Source organism: Rutilus rutilus (genome assembly GCF_951802725.1).
Source record: "Rutilus rutilus genome assembly, chromosome: 16".
NCBI lineage: Eukaryota > Metazoa > Chordata > Actinopteri > Cypriniformes > Leuciscidae > Rutilus > Rutilus rutilus.
The window spans coordinates 31,594,714-31,617,982 of NC_140224.1; the positions used below are offsets into that span (position 1 = coordinate 31,594,714).

Sequence of the window (23,269 nt, forward strand, 5' to 3'; positions counted from 1 at the left end):
CTCTTAAAAATACTTGGGATCTAAAAAAAAAAAAAAAAAAACGACATTTTTATTATTTACTTACCCACTTGCCATTCAAAACCTTATCAAACCTAGCCATTTTTTTATTATATTTTTAATATCGTTATTATACTGTCCCAAAATGCTCAGGTGTCCTAATCCAGATGACAATACAGTGGACTTGCTGCAGAATGGTATTTCCGCATCCAGTCGTTTCTCCTTTGAGATGTTTATCTTCACTGCAAACTCCACAAAGGTTTACCTGCACTGCGCTATTCACCTTTGCCTTCTGAAAGACAATCACTGCTCAGTGGTGAGTTTATGAATTCATAAGTATTTTCAGATGGACATGGATATATTTGTTGGTATTTGTAAATCTATCAAGTTGCTTTAAAGGGCACCTATTATGACTCTTATCACAAGATGTAAAATAAGTCTCTGATGTCCCCAGAGTGTATATGTGAAGTTTTAGCTCAAAATACCCAACAGATAATTTTTTACAGCATGTTTAAATTGAAATTTTTTGGGGCTCAGAAAAACACACTGTTTTAGTGTGTATCCCTTTAAATGCAAATGAACTGCAGCTGCCGACACAGGGGGCGGAGCCTCACGAGCTATAATATCAGAACAGAACAGAAACTCTCAGTTGCGGTGTTCATTTCGACTCGGAGTCGGACAATAATGCCCACAGAGTTGGAGAATATATGCTGTATGGAGATAGAACAGGTATAGTTTAGTTTAATTATGGTCATAACTTATTTGTCATCTGCTTTTATCTACTATTACTCGCCTGCTGTAGCAGACCCTGTCCGAATGATGACCAAAATATACTGATGAGTTCAGTGAAGTTTATTGTACATCACACAAAAGATGAGCGTTAGTTTTACTCCAGAGAATCACTGTAAGAGCTGAATAAACACAGTATAAGAAGTAATCATTAAAGTCTTATCCATAAACTCTCTCTCTCTCCCTTTCATTATCAACAACATACACAGCGAAGTACACAAAACACTCGTTACAACTAACAGTAAACAAATATATACACACCTTTTCAGTGGGTGCTTAATAAACTGGTAAACCTTATATTCGTAAAATGACTCGATGAGCTGTCAGAAAGTGCGCGCTCTCACTTTCATTTTCTGCCGTGGTCAGTAACGTTAGGCCTGTCGCTCTGGAGACTGTAAGCTGGATCACAAACAGTACTGATCCATCCTCGAGTAACAACAAGAGTAAATGAAGACTGCTTTGTTCATTCTTACATCCAACAACAAAACACCTCAATCGCTTAGGAGATATTCTTGTCTACAGCTGCTCAAGCGTCGAAACAATGGCAGACTCTGTGTCCAGCTCACTCAGGGCGGGTCTATGCTCAAACTGTAGTGTCAATCAACCGTCGTGGGAGGGGCCTGTGCAAAGTGACGTCACATTGCCCCGAATCTGAGAACAGCTTGTTCTGAGACAGTGCTTATGATTTATGGGGATTATAAAAAAAGCACTGGGTGGATTTGTATCATTATAGGGTGGTTGTGTACACACACTGCCAACACACATTGTTCAAACACCACATATGTTCACATATGTTCAAACATCATGTTTAAGTGAATTTTGCATAATAGGTGCCCTTTAAGTAAAAGGTAAATACTCAGAAAAGCATACATTTAAGCTCCAGTCAATGGAGAAAAATGCCAATTGTATACAGCAGTAACAACATCTACCAGTAGATGGCCTTACAGGGCCATGCTAACCAGCAAAACCTTGTACCCCTTGGTTGACAAAACTTTTCATCTGTATTTTAGCACTGTGACTCTGAACACCACCATAGAGAGGGCAGATCTGTGGACTTCCATGACAGTGCTTCCATATCAATGGGTCCATTGATGTGGTCTGACAGTAACAAAGGTGACTTGTAAAACAAGAAAAAAAGATATATTGTTCATATTTGAATATCAAATGAGCAAGAGTGTTGTAGTTCTGCACAGGTCTGGAACACAGTGGATGCAGAGGAATGATACAAACAGTAAAACATCTTTCAGTGGTGTTAATTGAAACATCAGCACTCTTGAACCACTGCTTGCTCAATCAACTGACTGCTGTGCATTCTCTGTTCACAGATACACAGGTGCCACGACAAGTGCAAGTATCCAAGGCTCCATGGCTGTGTGGTTCTCTGACTATACCACTTATTTCTCTGTGTGTTCTGATATGCTTTTAGAATACTGTATGTTCACTAAGAATCACCATAATTTTATCTAGTCTATACTAGTCTAGTCTTATCTCTTTTTCAGTTAATGAGATACTGCTGATAAACAAATAATCTGACAGAATAATCATTTTAAAAATCAAATCATTTTATAAATTGAGTCTAATTACTATTGTTTGAATAAAGTATATAATAATGAGATCAACTGATTGTCCATGTATTTTGCTCTTTGGTTTTAGTTACATATTTGTCATTTATTGTGTGCGCGTGTGTGTGTGGTGGGGGTGGTCAGTCCTGGTAAACCCATACGTTATGATATTTGTTGGTTCCCATGAGGAAAACAGCTAATAAATCATACAGAATTATGTTAATTTGAAAATGTAAAAATACAGAAAGTTTTCTGTGATGGATGGGTTTAGGGGTAGATATTGGGTTAGGGGATATAATATACAGTTTGTACAGTATAAAAATCATTGTCAAGTCACAGTTATTTATATAGCGCTTTTACAATACAGATTGTTTCAAAGCAGCTTCACAGAGATTATGTCTTTGAAAAGTCCTCATAAATCATGGAAATGTGTGTGTGCGTGTGTGTGTACACATTTAACATACAGTCTTTAAGCCTATGGAATCCTCATGTTTTCATCTTGTTTTGAAGTTTAGGTTGATGTCAGTCAACAGAATATTTACACAGACATTTTAAACGTCACAAGCTGTTTTGTAGCATTTTTTTTCTGCAGCAGTCATACTTAATGACTTAATTGTTCTTTTCTTGCATATATATGTTACTTCTGTAAATAACTTGGAGTTTGACTAGTTTTTCTTCATTCTTCACTGATACAAACACGATTTCACCACAGATTTCTTGTATATTTGTACTTTTACCAAAAAATATTACCTAAGAAACCATCAAATTGATCATTTTTTTATTCATCATTCAGCATAAATAATGCATCATTTTGCACACTAATTTGTTAAAGGTACACTGTAACTTTTGTCCCTCTAGGCTAGCGGTTAAAAAAACGAACATGCACTTTGCTGAAGAAAATGGATTTGGTTGTGCTTCGCTCTGCGTGACTGTGCGGATGAATATGGTTATCCTACTGCTGCAACCATAATCAAATGACCCTTCACAATACATAATGCTTTACAGTGGACTCAGATAGCTACATATGGCAATTGATCTGTTCAATATAATCCCTTACTCACATGTTGAGTAATAAAGACACAATCTCTTTTACAACATTTCAAATCCCAACATTTACAACATTTTACAACATTTCAAATCCCTCAGTTCTTGCCATCTCCGAAAAGCCAAGCTAATGTTGATTCTTGTTTTATTACCAGATCTGTCACATTCTCTTTTTGCCAGCAGACGCTCCTCTGAGTTGTGATCAACCTATGCCACTCCCACACCGTACATGTAAAAGTAGCTGGAGTACCTTTTCTCTATTTATGGATATGATGAGACACGTACAGGCGAGTGATACACAGTTTCCTGCGAAACACTTATAATAGGCTTACCATAGTGAATCTGGGTAAGTTCAATGAATAAATGTAAATGTAAGGCAGCAAAGGTGTGCTTGCATGCAAAATGTCAACGGCAAAAAATAAATAAAAAACTTGTTTCAATGAGGGAGAACAGGACTGAACAACCAAACCTTGGTATTTTGACTTTAAAAAGTCAACTAAAGGCACATCATAACAGACATACCATAGATCTCCTCACACGACAGTAAGTAATGAAAAACTGGTTTAACTACGAAATAACTCCTAGGTCCGAAACTTACAAGGTAGAAACTTGCAGTTCAGCATCATTGTATTCTGTTTGAACTGTCGAAGAGACAACTTCTGCTGACACATTTCAGCTCAGGTAAATTTAATCTCATCTGACTTTGCTCTTATACTCTTTCAGTCAGTTGCTTTTGATTTAGATTATTATACAACAATTATTTTGCACAATTTTTTCCCCTTTTTGTCTATGGGTCCTTGAATACTGCATTTTATTGATTTGTTCAGCAAATTCTGTTACTTTAAATAATTAAAGTGAAGTAGCAATTTATAAATGTACACTGCCAATAATGCTTATACTAAAGGATGGTATTCTTTCTGTGTTAAATGTGCGATAAAGTAATTGAGAGATTGTGTTCACAATGGAACAAATCTAAACAATTTGGCAGAATAACAAAATTCTAAAAATATTTGACATATTCATTGGCATATTTGTATGATAGTCTAGTTGTATTTGTTCAGCAAAATAATCAGTAGCTCAATACTAGTAGATTTATCACCACTGAAATGTTTGCTCATTTCGTGAGATTTATATGTGCTGTATGCAATAGAGCACTCTGTTAAGTAATGTTAATTTATGATTAAGACATTACAAATAAGGTCTTGACAATTTGCATGTTGTGATTGACAGGATTAGATGCACATTCTCCTTTCAAACGTTCATTTAGAACTAAGAATATTGCATGTTTAACTTTAAAGATTGTTATATAATCAAGAATATGTTTTTACAGACAAGTTTGACGTCTGCATGAGCAGTCTGCAACAATGAGGTTTCTAATCTCATTGTGCATGACACTACAGCTTCTGAATAATGGTGAGTTTTACACCTATAAAATTACCAACCTGTGGCCAATAATCCGTGATTTAAGAATGACACAATGGCAAGATGTGTGACTGAAAGTCAATAGAACTGACTGGAATCTTTTTGTATTTAACAGTTGAAAGGATCGATGGACAAACATCAGGTAAGCTAATCATTCTTCTTCTTGGGGTCTGCTTCCCTTTCAATCCTTTAAAATATATTCTTTCCAAAACATTTTTACCAGTACTAGTCAAGATGTTCTGGACTGACAAAATGCTTCAAAATAACCTACTGTATAATCATTTTTGTAGTCTTTTTTTAAACATTAATTTATATTTTTTGTGGATGTTTTTAATATGCAATACTTTTAATGCACTCAACACTCAAATCAACAAAATCTGTCACTGGTTGTATTGAGGCACCTAAGGTACCAAGCGTTCTTGTCGAAGTCAAGATACTCAGTAATTTTGGAAATATCGAATAGAAATAGTTCAGAAGTCATTCATTCATTGGTAAAAAAAAAAAAAAAAAAACCCTGCACACAAATTGCCAGTTTCAGAAAAGCCATTGTAATTATTCAGTTTGTTATATTTGTGCCTCTCTATTAACTGTCATCTTTTGTCTCTTTTGACACTATTCTCTTAGAAGCCACAACTTTGGGCACTGATCCATGCTTTGAATATACAGTGCTGGATAACTTATGGAGAGACATACGTGGTGATCAAGACAACCATGATGATGACACTCTTGTTGAATGGAATGGCTGGTATCGACTGTATTTGAATGGAGAAACTGCTCAGATGTCTGAGTGGTGTGTGAATACCACAGGATGTGGTGGTGATACTGGACTGTATCTCAGTGGTTCTCATCCACAACTTGAAGATGGGGTGGTGACCCGTGAAGTCTTGGGATATCATCTAAGGGGTCGGTGTGATAAATTTAGATCCACCCCCATCCAAATTAAAGCCTGTGCAGGAGATTATTATGTCTATAAACTTGTCAGACCTGATGAGTCAGTCCACAGGCCTTCATACTGCGCAGGTGCGGCATTACACGTTCACATTCTGCTCTGTTAAAGACTTTTCCAACCCAGGGTCATTAGAAAAAGGCACCTCTCTATCTACATTTTTGCACTCAACAATCCAAAAACATTCAGTACCTATGCAATTTAATTCACTGCAGTTTCCAGCTGAAACAAACAGAAGAGGCGGTGAAACTTTTATTCCATTTCAAACAACAGATTATTGATTAAATACTTATTTTCGCGTGGTTCCTTGCACTTTAAAAAACTTTTACCATAGTGCATTATTTGTACACTAATAGCTACATTTTGACATTTGCATCACATAGCCATGCTCCAAATGTATGGCTTTTGTTACATAGTGATCTTGTTCGGTAGCTCACATAGAATAGGGTTGCATTTGTGATGCAGAGCACTCAGGTAAGAGTCCCTTTAAACACAAGTCACAATAAAAGAGCTCAAAGACTTGAACAAGCAAGCAAAAATGGCATGGCTGCTTCAGCAAATACGTTTTTATCTCAAGTTTGCTATTGTTAACACATTAGGTTTAGGGTAGGGTTTTGCAGGGCCACTATAACGGGATGGATGGTTAGGATGAATCCATCCCCCTCCCCCAACCGACCGACCAACCAATGATTGTGACAGGGGCTGTGGCTACCCAGCAAGCAATAGCCGTTATTTCACCGTCTCGGTTAACTATATACCCAATATAGTCCCTATATATGAGTAACCCACTTCTATCCAAAATAACCTTGAATTTGGTTACATGTCATTTTTGCCAAAATAACTTGAGAGATATATGACATTCCATCATTTAAGCAAAGTCAGCAGTGATTACAAGCTGTTTGGTTGAATTTCTTTGACATGTTATCTAATTGTTGACTAGTGTATTCTTGGGCTATGGTTTAGATGTCTATAAAATTTTCACTGACAGCCCAAATTTTGCCTTGTTTTAGCCTAGACGTCATGACTGTGTTTGGATGGCTATTAGACGTCTTTTAAACACTAAATTGCTTGCTGGGATATAGTCTGGGGGGCCCAGAAACCGTAGCGGCGTTTCCGGGGTTTTGTGGGGTTTTCAATGTTATTTTCAAACACAACAAGGCATATCCTTTTAGCATCACTCACTGGACATGTAATTTCCAAACAGCTGGAATATGTACAACAACCAATATAATTTAACGTTGCCAGTATCACATCCATCGATTTCGGACAAAACTGAATGCACTTTTAGCGCCACTCACTGGATATTTCACTTCGACAGTGTCACGAAATGTGCAAAACCCAAGGTAATATCATTTTGCAGAAATGTCATCAAGGGCATGTTTTTCCAAATGAGCCTGGGTTGGACTCTCTGAATCGAAAGTTGATATTAGTTTCTATTATTTCATTTTAACATTATTATGAAATGTGCCTATTTTTAGCCAGTTAGACTTGACATGCTAAAAGTAGTAACGCTACATTATTGTGCATTTTAAGACAGGCTTATAATAATGTCACAGTTACTCCGAAAAACGTCACTAACATTCACATCACTTTAGCATGTGGTATTTCAATGTAAAACCCATGTTTCTTATTCACCAAGCACATGAAATCCAATTTAACCATGTGCTAAATGCGCTGAAATAGTGCTGCACTATGCATCATCATTTCTTTAGTGCATCCGGTGATAAAACAATGCACATATATCTGTCACCGTACTCGATTCAGTTTTGATGAAGAATTAATATTTTTTTTTCATCCTTAACAGTTGCTTTCGACAGCATCAGCAATGATCCTTGTTCCAACTATGAATCTCTGGATCGTCCCTGGAGAGCCACAAATGAAAGTGGATTATACATTTGTGATGACTCTTTTTTCTGGAAAGGATGGTACAGACTTTCCTACAATGGAATGGACATCCGAATGCCAGAGAGCTGTGTTAGAGAATACAGCTGTAACACAGTTCACAGTCTGTGGCTCAATGGTCCTCACCCTCAGATAGAAGATGGAGTGGTGACCAGGGAGGTCTGTGGGGTTGAGTCAGGCTGCTGTGATCACACTTCTTTACCCATCAGGGTCAAAGCCTGTCCAGGAAATTACTATGTGTATGAATTTGTAAAACAATCTTGGTGTGCAAGTTACTGTATAGGTACACTGTTTTACCCATTTTTTTTCTTAAATAATCTTTGAATTAGTTCTTTATTCTTTAAATCATGTCTTCAAATTTCTGCCTTTCAGATATCAGCACTATATCACCGACAGCTTCCATTACAACTCCAGCTCCAGTTTCCGCATTCGACATGACTTTGTGTAGGTTGACAGACAGTCAAATTAACTTTCAATGGGCTATCTGTAAAAAAAAAATTCCACATACAGTATGAATCGCTATTGTGTTGCCAATGTGTGAACAGCTTGTAACAAAACTTTTAAAAACGATACCTCCCCTGACTAGCTTGTATATGAAAACCTGTAGACTGATTTTTATGTAAAGGAACTCCAAGGGATGTGACAGTTACACGCGCTCCAGAGAACCTCTCTTCTGCTCAATGACATGAAATGACTGCTCATACAATGTTTCATGCCAAAAGAGCTATTCTGTACTGTAAACGTGTCATGCAAAGAAAAGGGATTAATTCAAACTATAGTCTCACGGCCACTGATGTCGCTAATAACAAAGTTTCTCAATTCTGCATAAAGCCCCTTTGAGTCCCAGTTGAGTAGATATAAAGTAATTGGGTATCATTACACTTTTAGGATCATTAGAATGTTCAAAGAGTAACAAGTGTTTTATGCATGTAACAGTCATGTGGAATATGCATGGACTTGGTATCTGGAATCTGGAATATGTATGGATTTAGTATCTGGCTTTGACTGCTCCAGAATGTCAAACCCCTCAGTGATTTTGTCATTGTTGCTTTTGTTTGATCTCAGCAACTACAACCAACACAGATGATGACCCATGCTATGACTACACCATTCTTGATGAACAAAATAGAAGCCCAGATGATTTCTTTGCTGTTAATAATCATATATATGGATATGATGACACTCATATTGAATGGCATGGCTGGTATCGTCTCTTCATTAATGGATCGAGTGCTCAGATGCCTGAGTGGTGTTTCAGTTATATGTCGTGTGGAGGTTTTAGTTCTCTGTGGCTTGATGGCTCTCATCCTCAGTTGGAAGATGGAGTTGTTACTCGTAACGTCTACGGCTCTTATTACAAATTGTGCAGTTACTACAGATCTGACCCAATCCAAGTCAAAGCCTGTCCTGGAAATTATTATGTCTACAAACTTGTAAGATTAAATCGAATGATCCCAGCCCCCGCATATTGTGCAGGTACAGTCATTCTCTTATGTCTTTTACTTAATTACGAATTAAATTGTGAGCTTTGCTAAAGACTGCATTTCCATACCTGTTTAAGATTAATTAATTTACCATGGAAAGGATTTGTGTTTGTGTTACAATACAATTTTAGCAAGCTTTTTATTGTTCCTAAAACAGTTGTTTTCACCACTCCCAGGTCACAATATGGAACTTCAGGAACTTGACAATTTAAAAAAGGCTATTATAGGTTATTATAAAAAAATTATAAATTATATATATATAAAAAAAAAAAAAATCATGAAACTAAGTATAAAATATCTTAAAAAAATGTGACCAATAATTATTGTTGTTTATGAAGCGTATAACATTACATTTAAAATTATGGAGCCACTAAAGTGACATAAAGCGCACAAGTAAAATTCCGCTTACGCACAATAAACATTAGTGCACTAATTAAGCATAAACATTCAAACTTAAGGAAATTAAAACCAAACAAATACTGTGCTCGCATATTATTGTGGTCGGTTTATGTATATGATCCAGTTTTCTTATGCACATTGCACATGCAGTTGTTTTTCATAGGCATGTAACATTTCTTGTGTACACATGAAAGTGGTGTTTAAAAAACAATATAAAACATCACTGCTAGAGAAAATACTGCAATTAGCAACTTGCTGTGAGTAGAAATCAAATATAACCATGTTCTCTCTTTAATTTTCCTTAACAGTTGTTGTCGCCAGTCCACCAAGTGTTGACCCCTGCTACAGTTATAACAGTCTGGATGAGCCTTGGAGAGCAGATAAAACTTCAACTGGTGATTACTCCAATTCCAGATGTGATAGTGATGTCAACTGGAATGGCTGGTACAGGCTGTTCTACAATGGTCAGAGTGCCCAGATGCCAGAGTCATGTGTTGGTTATGGCATGTGTGGCACTTCTAGCCCACTGTGGCTCTACGGCCCTCACCCACAGCTAGAAGATGGAGTGGTCACCAGGAAAGTCTGTGGTTCCACAGGGATCAACAACTGCTGTGGTTACACCTTTCATCCCATACAAGTCAAAGCTTGTCCAGGAAATTATTATGTGTATGAGTTTCTCAAGCCAATATACTGCGCAGCTTACTGTGCAGGTAAACACATTGTGTTCTTTTTAATGTATATATAATTTATTTATAATTCTGAAAATTATTAACATTAATGTATAAATACTTCCCATTTCAGAAGTCACAAACCCGACAACACTGCACACAACAACATTGGCAATACCAGTCACAGAATCCAGTGGTAAAGTATTTTTATTAGAGATTAAAGTTTGTCATGAAACTTTTGCAGGTTGACTCAGTTTATATTCTTTAAATTTGTTCTTTTATGTTTTTTAAATTATATTTTTTTATTTTTTTTTGTCATTTATTGACATCAGTATGTACATTTTCCTAATATCACGTCACAAACACAAGTATATCAGGGTTATTATCGAAAACTCAAACTCAGACCATCATAAACATTTTCATTACTTGAAATAAAATTAAGTTAAAAAAAGAAAAAAGGACTTCAATTAATGATCAAATTAATATAATAAAAATACCCAGTTTACATTTATTCCAGCTGTAAGTGATTGTGAAACTATATGGGTCATGCCATTAAATATTACTAAAACAAGCTTAAACCCAGCTATTGTCATTAATCCTGTGGTTCTCCTCTAAGGTGAAGGAGACCGCTGTTCTAAACTCAACTGCACTGATGATGAAAGCTGCAAAGAGGAACATGGTGTTTATGGCTGTTTCTGCAAGGACAACCATCACAGTTCTCAGCGTGGATCCTTTGGTTGGACTCATTTCAAATATACACTGCCCAGTCAAAAAAATAAAAATAGGCAAATGCTTATGAGTCAATGATTGGATCATTATTGCAGTGATTATTATGTTTCTAGCATGTTATATGTTTGGCAACAGTTCTTTTAACCCTAATTAATGGAGTGTGTAGCTTTTCATTTCTTAAACAACCGTGTAGGAAGACACACCATGGTCATATGACAATGTCAAGATGCATCAGGCATCCAGTTGTGAAAGAATGATTGGGAGGGAGCATGAATAATAATTTTCACACATGAATTGGCACCTCTGAGTTCATTGAAAGTCTTTGGAATGTGCTGGAGGAGACTTTACAGAGTGCTTGATTTTTGCATTTTCAATACAAGATCTTTACCAAAAATTGATGCACGTCTTGATGGAAATGTTGTTTCCATACAAATGTGTCTTCGCATACATACAAGATCTTGACCAAAAATGTGCCCATCTTGATGGAAATGTTATTCTTGTATTGGAAGTCTGCTCCAGCACATCCCAAAGACTTTCAGTTAATTTAAGGTCTGGACTTTAAGAGGTGCCAATTGATGTGTGAAAATGATTATTTATGCCATTCCCAACCGTTATTTTCACTCTTAAGCATTTGCCTATTTAAATCCAAAAAGCTGTCTATGTTCATCGTTGATCAAATTTTTGTTTTTGATCACAGCTGACATTCTCTTGACTTTTCTCTCTCTCAGATTTCATTGAAACCTGTGAACGCAGCTCTGGCTCCATGTCTCTGTCTCGCTGTCAGCTTTTTGAGGCTGGTTTTCCTTCTGACATCTTACACCTCAATGACCCCAACTGCAGAGGAACAGTCCGGAATGGCAGAGTGGAGTTCTATTTTGACAACAATGACCACATCTGTGGTACAAGTTTTGTGGTAGGAATCATCGCACACATGCTCAAATGATCAAAAGTACAACAAATCTTATATTTTTTTTAATATATTTTTGTATATATAAATACAATTCTTAGCTATTATTTAAAGTACAAATATTCAAACAATATGTCCCAACAGGCCAATGGCACCCACCTCATCTATGATAACTTTATTTTGGGGGAATCTGGATCTGGGCATATCATCAGGAGGGGAACAAATCTGAGGATCCACTTCAGCTGTGTGTACTCACAAACCCAATCACTCTCCATGGACATCAACCCTCTGGAGAGGTGGGACTCACATATTAAGAAATCATAAATTCTAAATACATACATAAAACCAAGAGTCTCTAAATTGCTTTAAAATTATTTGTTAATTTAATTTTCAACAGCATTGTGCACAGGATCCTTCCTGCTGGTCAAGGGACATATCGGGTCAGGATGATTCCCTATCAGGATGCTAATTTCACCCGTCCCTTCACTGGTAGTGTGAACGTGGAGCTGGACAAGAATATTTTTGTGGAAGTTCGTGTTGATGGAGTTGACAGCAGTCAGTTTGCCTCAGTGATTGACAGATGTTGGGCTACACCTGTGAATGATCCTCATTACTTTGTCCGCTGGAACCTCATTGCTGACATGTAAGCAAGCCATGTGTTATTTTTTTATTTATTTTTTTTATAAATACATTAAACTTGGTGCATTTGGTGTATATTTTTTAAATATTTTATTTATTGGACATTTATTCTTTTGACAAAAAGGGATAGATATCTGCACACTAAAATTACAGCTCCACAAAGTTTATTAATAAAACCTTGCACATTTCGACCAGTCAGGTCTTCATCAGGCACAAACCTGATGAATGAGATGCAACTTTTAATGAATTAATACATTAATTATTTTTCATTTAGAACTTATATTTGGTTCATATAAATTATTAAGTCTTTTAATAAACAAGTTGTTTATGCTCAAACTGCAACATTACACACTAAGGAAAGTTAGGAAATCATAATAAACCACCCCTTTAAAATAGGCCTAGAGAAAATAATTGGCCCAATTTTATCAACCCATATACCTGTTACTGGCCGATACATCAGTGCATCCTTAGTACCAAAGCACCCATCAATTCCATTTTCTTTATTTCTTTCTTTTTTTCATTTTCTTTTTAATTAGTTGATCATTATCACTCTCAATATGCCCAGGTGTCCCATTCCAAATGACACAGTGGAGCTTCTGCAGAATGGTGTTTCCACATCCAGCCGTTTCTCCTTCAGAGTGTTTATGTTCACTACAAACTCCACAAAGGTTTACCTGCACTGCGCTATTCACCTTTGCCTTCTGTCAGACAGTCGCTGCTCAGTGGTGAGTTTACAAATCCTGTAGCAACATAATGTTTCACAAATTCAACGAGTTCTTGAAAAGGCACAGTATTTTCCATAGTAGGGTAAAAGGCGCATTTGATTCGATTAGTTTCTGTATATTTACAGTTATATTAACATATTTTAATTACAGTATATTTATTGTACAAAAAATGAACTATTTTATTTATAAAAAAATAAACAGAAAATACTAGGCTACAAACTTTGCTAATGTAATTGTTTTGAACAAGTATTAACTTAGACATCATTAAAAACATATTACATTAGCTAAAGTATTTGCCCCATGCTGGTGAGCCTTTTACCCTGTGTGGGATAAAAGGCCCCACCTTGCCACCTCATACATTTATAAGAATTTTAAACAAAATAAACCACTTTTATGATTTATTTTAACATTAAATCTGTTGCTCCATCAATGTTCAATAAAAACATAATTTTTTTCTGCAATCATAAAGCAATAGTTTTTATTTTATTTTACCCCCTGTGGTGAAAATCAAGTTTTTAATGTTGTTTATACGTCTATGTGGTGTTTTTAATATGCTTTATGACAAACCATGTGCAAATTCATAAGTCAACACTATTGCTGAGTATTTTGTCCTTAAAACTGCAGTGAACCAAAGACAGTCTCAAAAATGCGGTTTGAAATCATTTGTGTTTCTGACATCACAAACTATGTCATTCAAGCTATTTTAAGGCATGAAGAATTTTCATGGAACATTTTTTCAAGGAAAAAAACAAAAACGTTTAAATATGTAATTTTGGTGATCAAAGATGAGTTTTAAGGGATACAATATTGACTACTGGGGGACTTTAAGGTGTGCCTGATCTGATATTGATATGTGATTGATAGTTTAGTTTTGGCCCGCCCAGAAGAAGGATGACATTTTAGTTACAGCTTGTGTGTGCTTTCAAGAGAAACATCACACACGTGCCATATGTATGTGAGAGCGTGCATAATAAATGCTGTGGAGCCCCCTGGTGATCACATATCAGAACAACACAGTCAGCACAGCCCCTTAAAACTAATTAACAGTTCATACACACATAATGGATACTTGTGGCTGTCTTCTGTTGTTGATGTTTGACTAAGAAGATAATTGTTTGATGACATAATTTGGCATACCGCCTAAATTTCCGGTCTTTGTAACTTTTAGCACTGTGACTCTGAACAAGGCGTGAGAGGGGGCAGATCTGTGGACTTCCATAACATCACTTCCATATCCATGGGTCCATTTATGTGGTCTGACAGTAACAAAGGTGATTTATGGAGAGACTAATTTATATTGTTCATGCATATCTGACATAGTTCATGTTTGCAATTGATCACAAATCACACGCTATACTTCACATTGACTCTTCACAGGTAATCAGCTCCCAGTTTTCCAAGTGCAGGTGTCCAGGGCTCCAAGTCTGTGTGCTTCTCTGATGGTTTTACTAATTTCTATGATGTGTGTCCTGATATCCTTTTAGACTATTTCCACTAAGAAACGTTTTAGGGATTCTCCCTGCAATCTCTGTTTGATTAATGTTTTGTAATCTCTTTGTTCTTTACCATATGACTTTACCATGTCTCCTTATGTTAAAAATAAAAATGTGCAGACATTGAACTGATTTTATTTTGATAGATGTAACTAGTCTTTTTACTCATGGGATGAAATATTCAAAATAATATGTTAAAAATAAATAACAATAAGCAAACTGATTTCTGAATTGTTTTGGTGATTTACGTGTCAGTTCAAAATCTTTGTGTTTTCATTCATGAGCCAATAATAAGTATACCTATTGATTGAGGCTATATCTCATGTTTCAAACATTAAACATGCATGTGTCATTTAATGTGAATAACTAATATGCGTGGCCAGCAATGGCTGTGTTTCACAAAAAGCATTGTAAGCCTAAGTAGATCATGTAAACCATTATTATGTACAATCTACTTATGCTACTTTTGAGAAACACAGCTCATGGAAGTCATGGAAATAAATAAAAACGTTAAAAAAAATATGGAACTATTTTAGTAAAATATGGATTCGTTTTGCTCGGTTATGCTTAGCTCTAAAATATTTTTCAGCATAATGTTGTATTGTAGGCTAGTTGAAGTCATAAATTACATACACCTTGCAAAATCTGCACTGAAAAAAATGATTCGTTGAATTTAATAAAACATTTTATGGTAAGTGGTTGCACACAATTGATTTAAACAAATGCATTATGTTGAACTAAAATTGATTAGGTTCAACTTAATGCATTTGTAAAATCAATTGTGTCCAACCACTTACCATAATTTTTTTTTTTTATTAAATTCAACGAATCATTTTTTTCAGTGTTATAATTTAGCTAAATCTGTTAAAAATATTAAGAATTTAGAAAATAAATAAAAGACATTATAAATTGCATGTTGATTTTTATTTAGTACTTTATTGAATATGTTTTATTACATAACAGATGTTTACATATAGTCCATATATATTTGCATTTACACAAATGAAGCAGTTCAAAAGTTTACATGCACTTAATTGATTCTCAATATTGAGTGTCATTAGGCTACCTGGATGATCCACGGCTCTTTTTATGATAAGTTGTCCTGAGCAGTCCTGTTCTGTTTCATGTGTGTAACATAGTGTAACTATATACGGTGCACTTTCAGATTTAAAACTTTGCAGGATGTTTTCATTCACTTAAAGTTATTCTCTTTCAAAAGTAAGAGTCGACTCTGAGTCAATTAAATGAGTCGTTTTTCAAACGAGTTTCGTTGTGGCGTCAAGACGAAACATTAGTATATTGCCCACAGACACCAGGGGAAAATTTTACCTCAAACCTGCAGCTGATTCCTGTGGATACTGGATAGCATAATGTCGAGAAGACGCTGTGCTCTACAATGTGAAGGTAAAGCCATTTTTTTCACTGCCCAAGGACGAGCATGTGAAGAATCAGAGGTTAAAATTCATCTTTACCACAATACCACAGCAGTATAATCCTAAACTTTTGCTGTGTTCCCTTTATTTTACTGACAACTGCTTCTTAAATATCTGAGTTCAATGCAGGATTCGCAAACCGCTTGCTCTTGAAAGATGGTGTTCAAAATACTTCGTTTTGAGTTTTATATTGTGTAGGTCTCCTGCTAACTCATATTATGTCTTACTGAAATATTTATGCTAATCAGTTGTGGGCCACTATTACCTAAAACTATCTATTAATGCAGATTGTCTGTCGTTCTCACTACTTTGAGGAAAGATTAAGCATGGAGCAAGATTTGTTTTACTACGTTTATGTTACATCAGTCATTCACTCTAGAGCTCGGCTAATGTATGCAGTTATTGATACAGTTTCCACATGTTCACCGCAATAAATTTAAAAAATATACAGTAAATAAATAAGTAACGTTATAAGTAAAATAATCGGTTTGTTGATGGACATGCACTTGTTCATGCTGATGGTGAGGAATTACAATTGCAGCATCTCATAATGTACCTCAAACTGTGTAGTGTAGGCCTATCACTGAGAAACGTCCTGCTCGAGTCGTCCTTGCGATGGAGGTTCGGGTTCAATAACTAGTTCTTCCAATGTTTCATCATCGGACTCGCACTCGGATGGATATGGTAAAATCGACATCATTGTTCGTTACTGTGTTTAGTTTACGGTAGTGATGCACCGATACCACTTTTCCAGAACGAGTTTATGGTGTAGGAAGCCTCAGGACACCCAGAGCTCACGTTGTTATGGCAATTGCCAATTTAGACCAATCACAAGTCGTTTGAGAATTATTGAAAATGTGGTGATGTGCAAATGTATATTATGAGAAAATTAAACAGTTTTTTTTTTTTACCTTTGATGCATGTAAACCTGTTGTAGCTGACTCCAAAACAACATTAGGAAACTTTAAAATAGCATAATAGGGTCACTTTAATATTTAAAAATATTTCATTAGGAATCAAAGGGAATTAAAAAAACCCAAAAACAAACAAACATATATATATATATATATATATATATATATATATATATATATATATATATATATATATATATATATATATATATATATATATTACTGGGTTCAGTAGGAGCTTTAAAGGAACCGTATGTAAGATTGTGGCCAAAACTGGTACTGCAATCACTTTCAAATTACTGTAGAGTGGTGTATCCCCTCCCCCTCCCCCCTGACTCGAGGTTGCCAGCTAGGCTGCAGGATCCAGCAGGAACGTAGGCTGCTACAAGGAGCTTCCAATGGTGAGTGACGAGTCCTACACAGTATGGTTTTTTTTTTTTCTGTTAATTATGTTTATGTTTCATGAGAGAAGTTTTGTGTATTTCAGATCCATAAAGTATTTCAGATTCAGATTTTAGGTTTCGTAACGTTAGGCATTTTTTATCCAACACGTTTGTAGCTGCAGCTGTGGTAACTAGAGCAGAGCTGGCAACCCGGATGCCGAAACACTACTGACTTCGTGATTGGTAGATAGGTGGAGGGTGGGGCATCAGGCCAAAACACAACATGACAACATCAACATCAGTTGAGGGCTGCAACTTCACTTTTACTGTTGTCAATGATATAAGTATTTGAAATGAACATGATTTCTTAATGTCTAGTGACATATCAGGGCCATTTTATGATTAATTGAAATACATTTCTTACATATGGTTCCTTTAAGATGGTCTTTCATAATTAAGCAAAGTCAGTTCAGTTCATTATCTGGTTTTACAGGAAGACTTAGATTCATGATTTATGACAGACATGGGTGGTCTAAGAATCACACTTTTCCAATGCTCGAAGGGAATGTCTTGCTGTCAGTAAAGCACCAACAGAATGTGCTCAAGTCCACCAACTGCTATTGAACACATTTCTGTTACGAGGCTTTTGTTCATTCTTTGAACAAAAGAGAAAGCTGGGGTTAAGTGTCTTTCTTAAGGCCTTATAGTGGACTTCAGGTTATCATTCAGATCCACATGCCTGTGATCAGATCCACATAATTGTTTGTTCATGTTATGTCACAGTCAGTGCATTAACTAATGTTAACAAATACAACTTTTGATTTTAATAATGTTTTAGTAAATGCTGAAATTGATATTAACTAAGATTAATAAATGGTGTAGAAGTGCAGTTCATTATTAGTTAACAAATTTAACTAATGAAATCTTATAAAGTGTTACTGATTTCATGATAGCTAACACTTTAATGAATACATAGCCTACATAACATTTATAACATCAACATAACATGATTTCCTCATAATTACCTACTTGATTCTCTGTTTTGTTTGGTAAAGTAAATCATATTTAGTAATATTATCATCATTTCCCTATTTTTGTTTGATGTGTTATGCATTCTAATTGTATCAACATCTTTTCATTGGTAATGAAGAGAGGCTCTCTGACCTACTGCTGCTCTCCATCGAGCGAGATATTCCAAATAATTGTGAGGAAATCATTAAAATATATAAAAACACAACAGACAGACGGGTACTGCTCTATATACAGTTTTTAACGTTTTTAAAAAAAGTGCCCTTTTGGTCCTTCCGCCCCTGCCCTGGAGGAGGTCTGTGCACGCCACTGTGTTTGCAGAAACACTGCACTTAATGCTGTTTACACCCCTCCAGTAACGGAAAAAAAGTTTAAAGAGATAATGTCAAAATGTGTTTAGAATTTGTGGCATGCATAAACCTCATGCTTCTTGAAAATCCCAGAAACATGTTAGTCCTGTTTCTTCCAAATATTACTGAAGTTAACTTCAATTACATATGTGTTTACTGTTTGACAAATTTATCTGGAGGCTAAATCTCTTATTAATTCTTCACCTGTTCAAGTACTAAAAAAAAATTGAATATAAAAATATCTAACCTCATTAAAATGACTAATAAATGATGTTCTAAATGCAACAGATAAAACAAGCACGACAAGTAAACTTGAACTTTTCAGCAGTATGGAAGTGTTCTACCTTGTGTTTCCTTGGATAAATGCAATCCGTTCATGCTTGAGATGTTGTTTGTGTATCACACAGTTGCTAGACAGAAAGGCATGATGCATGAATGTGTGTGTAATTGCTTAATAATTATAATTACTGAATTATAAATTATATTATAATTGCTTTAATCTCAGAGGCCTATATTTAGTGTGAAAGTGTGGGCCAATGTGTATCAGCTTCTAAATGAAGAACTAGTTCTACAAATAGTGTAGGACATTATGATACAAATAGTGTAGCTGAATTCAACAAAACAAGTGCTTTTGGTATAGCTAATCTTCAAACAGAATTCTAAGAACACTACATAATTTGTTTTAGGCTCATATGTTTATGGGTTCACGTGAGATCACCCACCAAATCAGCATTTTTTTGTATTTGATTTAAATCATCAAAATTAAATTAAATTTCATTTCAGTGACATTTTTGGAAATAAGGCATTGCAATAACTGACTAATAGCCTTTCCTTTAACATTAAAGTTAAATTACTGAACCTATTACTGAAATTCCTGTCTGATTTGCAGTGAATGCCTCGATAAAAGAAGCCTCTAAGCTTGTTTACATGTCTCATTAGAGGTACTCTAAGATGTTTATTTTTCTCATTAGGTGGTATTTTTAAATAATTAGTTAGCAAAGCTATTTTATTGATTAAGTAGCATTGTGAAACTGTAGGTTACATTTGTCTTGACAATTGTCAGTGATAAAGGTCGTGTAGAATCAAAACACTGTCTGATTCTAAAATGATTCTGTGGGATAGATTATTTTCGAAGCATAAAATTATTTCGAATTTGAGTCAAAGGGACATTTCACCCAAAAATGAAAATGTTGTCATAATTTACTCACCCTCATGTTGTTCCAAACCTTTATGAGCTTCTCTCTTCTGTTGAACACAAAATATGATATTTTAAAGAATGTTGGTAACCAGACTGTTGAATTCCATAATATTTTTTTCCTACTATGGAATTGAATGGCTACCTTCAACATGTGATTTGAAATGCATACTGGTTTGGAATAATTTGAGGGTGAGTCAGTGATGACAACATTTTAATTTTTGGGTGAACTATTCCTTTAAAATGTATCTGGGGCCAGTTGGATAAACATTGCCACTAAGTTAAGACGGTGTCTTAAGAACTAGAAGGGCTTAAGGGCTAATCAATCTTACTTTTCAGATTCAAATTAGACATATCTACCTTTTCATGTAACTGACTTTAAAAAAAAGTTATGACCAGTCTTGAAAAAAAAAAAAAAAAAAAAAAATAGATGACTAAAACGTAAGACTATAGTCTAAGCATTTTATGCAATCAGCTTCTGTGCCGCTCTTCCCACCATAAACCTAAATAGACTGTTGAGACCATTGGTATAAAGTAGTTGATAGATTTACCAAATACCTTGACAACTTTTGGCCATTTCTAACTCTTGAGCTCTAGTCACATTATCCTGGCTGAGCTTTCACCGAGATCCTTAGTGCAGAGTTTCAAGGTAAGGTACAATAATTTCAGTGTTTCCAGTAGTGATTAATATTCAGCTTTTAATAACCTTTATTTAGGTTCGGTTTTCTTGTTTTCACAGATGATGGAAAATTGTCATGCATACTCATTTTTGTTTATTTCCTTAATGCTCACTAGGCCATGTCCTACCCCACAGATACTGTATGTGGGCTCCAGAACAAGTCAAGGTGTCTAGTGCCTAGGTCTGTGTGATTCTTTATTGATTTCAATTTACCATAAGGCTAATTGTTTGTTTCTGTAACGACAGACTGACAGTCCCCAATATATCTGCATTCTGAGCAATGAACATTAGATGGCACTGCATGCAAACACTTGTGTGCTGAGCCTGGACTCACTTAAAGGCGGGGAGTTACATTTGTATCAGCATAATTTTCTCAGTTCTCTGCAGAGCAGACATTTGTATCTTAATGGTGCAGTGTGTAACTGTGTGTGCGTGTCTCTGGCGCTGAAAGAATCATGTTTGTCTAACATGATCGATATGCCTCTCACCTCGTCAAGCTGGGGATGAAATTGAAATTGATTTGTGAACAGTGTTATTCAAAAGATCCACCCTGTGATGCATCTCCTTTGTCTGCAATGACACAAGTCTGAGGGATATAAAAGGGTCATGATGGTTTCTTTGAGACTTCAGTTCCTTGACGTTTCAAGGTTTTTTGTACTCCAACATGAATTATAATCAAACCACACCTACTCTTGCATACATTTTTCAACAGCAGATATTGGTCCATCTGTGGTTCCATTACTTTGAGTAATGCGTAATTAGCTAACTATAAAGATGAAACACTTTCATTTATAATGCATTATGACTTTTGCATTTTTAAAATGTGAGGTGCACCTCACTCTATTAGGAAAATGTTATTAGGAGCATGTTGTTCTTTTGACACAGAATCACATGTAATATGATGCCAACAATCCCAGCATTTGCTCTTTGGTACAGTGTCTGGCACACTGATGCCCAAACGCTCACCAAGGCTTTCAGGTAGAATATAATTACATACATGCATCCCGTATCCTCATATGAATGTGTAAACATTGTCAGTGCTTTAATGGAATACTGAATACAGACCACAAAAGGAGATGTTAGGCAGGATGTTCAAGCTGCTCTTTTCCATACAATGAAAGTGAATGATGGCCATAAAATAACACAAAAGTCCATTATGACTCATCGGATATATTTTCTCTTAAGCCATACTGTGTGCTAGATTCTTTTTTTTATTTTTTATCTTTTATTTTTATCTTTTATTTTTTAACTGTTATTTACTGTTAAATTTCTCTTGCACTTTCAAATCTAATTCATGCAAATTGAATGTGAAAATCCAATTTGCTGTCATTTATTGTTATTGTGCCATCAATGCGTTACATGTCTTGATGTATCATGTTTGTATACGCAAGAACTGCGAATATAGTTTGTAGATCATTATCTAACACTAAAGAGATAGCAATAGATTATAGCAAAGATTTAAGGGCACTACTTTGTGAAGAGTGCTTTATCTTTAAGAGTTGCTTTAGTGTGCTTTATTTATCAGTTTTCAGCCATAACATGAAAATAATTATTGACTTCATTGAATTGGTCAGAATTGGTCAGTGGATGCTTCCTTTCTATAAAGCACAAGAGATGTATGCACTACTTTTATGGTGCTATTTGTCATTTTTTTTGCCTGACAGTCATATATCCTTGTTATCCATTTACTTTCATTGCATGGGAAAAAAGCGGCTCAGGCATTCTGCCTAACATCTACTTTTGAGCTCCAGAAAATAATAATAGTAAAAGTAAAAATCATACAGGATAGGAGAGATTTGGTGAGTAGATGATAACAAGAATTTTCTTTACTCAGTGAACTATTCCATACACATTCCATACTTTACATGCATATATGCGGCTTGACTAGCCTGCCAAAGCCTGAACTGGGTGAATTATTATTTAAAGGCCAAAGAGATGAACTAATCAAACAGAGGACAAGGGCCATTAACCAGCCATGAGAGAGAAAAAGAGAGGGGGAGATAAAGATTAATAACAAGCGCCTGTGATTCTACAAAATCCTGTTAGTCTGCAACTCACTAAAGCTTTGGAGATTTTAACATATGATGTTACCGAGTTGTTAACACGGATAATGAACACACAAAATAGTTCAGCTATGACTTTACTTTTTCTTTTTGTTGTTTACTTCAACTATTCAGCCAGAAATCAGAGATGCTGGAACATTGAAACAGTCTCATCACAGATGATGCCCTCTCCAAATATAAGAAGAAACTGATTTATGAATGATAATGAAATGCTCTGTGGAAGAATGAGCGGGAGAAGTCATCGTGTCACAGATGTACACACACACGCTCACAGACACGCACAGACATTTGCTGATTACTTTTGGCCCGGCCATTCATTCATGTGTCTATGTGGATTTTCTATCTGCGTTTTCTCCATAATGAAATGCTGACTTTGTGGCATGTTTGATTTAAATGATTGTGACATACATTGATATCACTGGCTCAGAAATGTGATCTGCGCAGAACTCATTAAAATAGCAAAAACTAATATCATGGAGAGCAGTAGGACATTACCTGTACTTGTCTCCTCCGGAGA

The 23,269-nt window shown here is 35.5% G+C and overlaps 1 protein-coding gene across 1 annotated transcript in view; it reads left to right on the forward strand.

Moving 5' to 3' along the window:
• LOC311306282 (IgGFc-binding protein-like) overlaps positions 1-2,403 on the forward strand; it is a gene marked incomplete at its 5' end in the record, with an annotated part of 41,626 nt that extends 39,223 nt beyond the window's left edge. The window contains 3 exons of the mRNA XM_084434604.1: positions 151-313; positions 1,797-1,899; positions 2,112-2,403. Of these exons, the coding sequence (XP_084290730.1) occupies positions 151-313; positions 1,797-1,899; positions 2,112-2,212 (367 nt within the window). The 3' untranslated portion in view covers positions 2,213-2,403. The remainder of the gene's footprint in view (positions 1-150; positions 314-1,796; positions 1,900-2,111) is intronic.
• Positions 2,404-23,269: the final 20,866 nt, after the last annotated feature.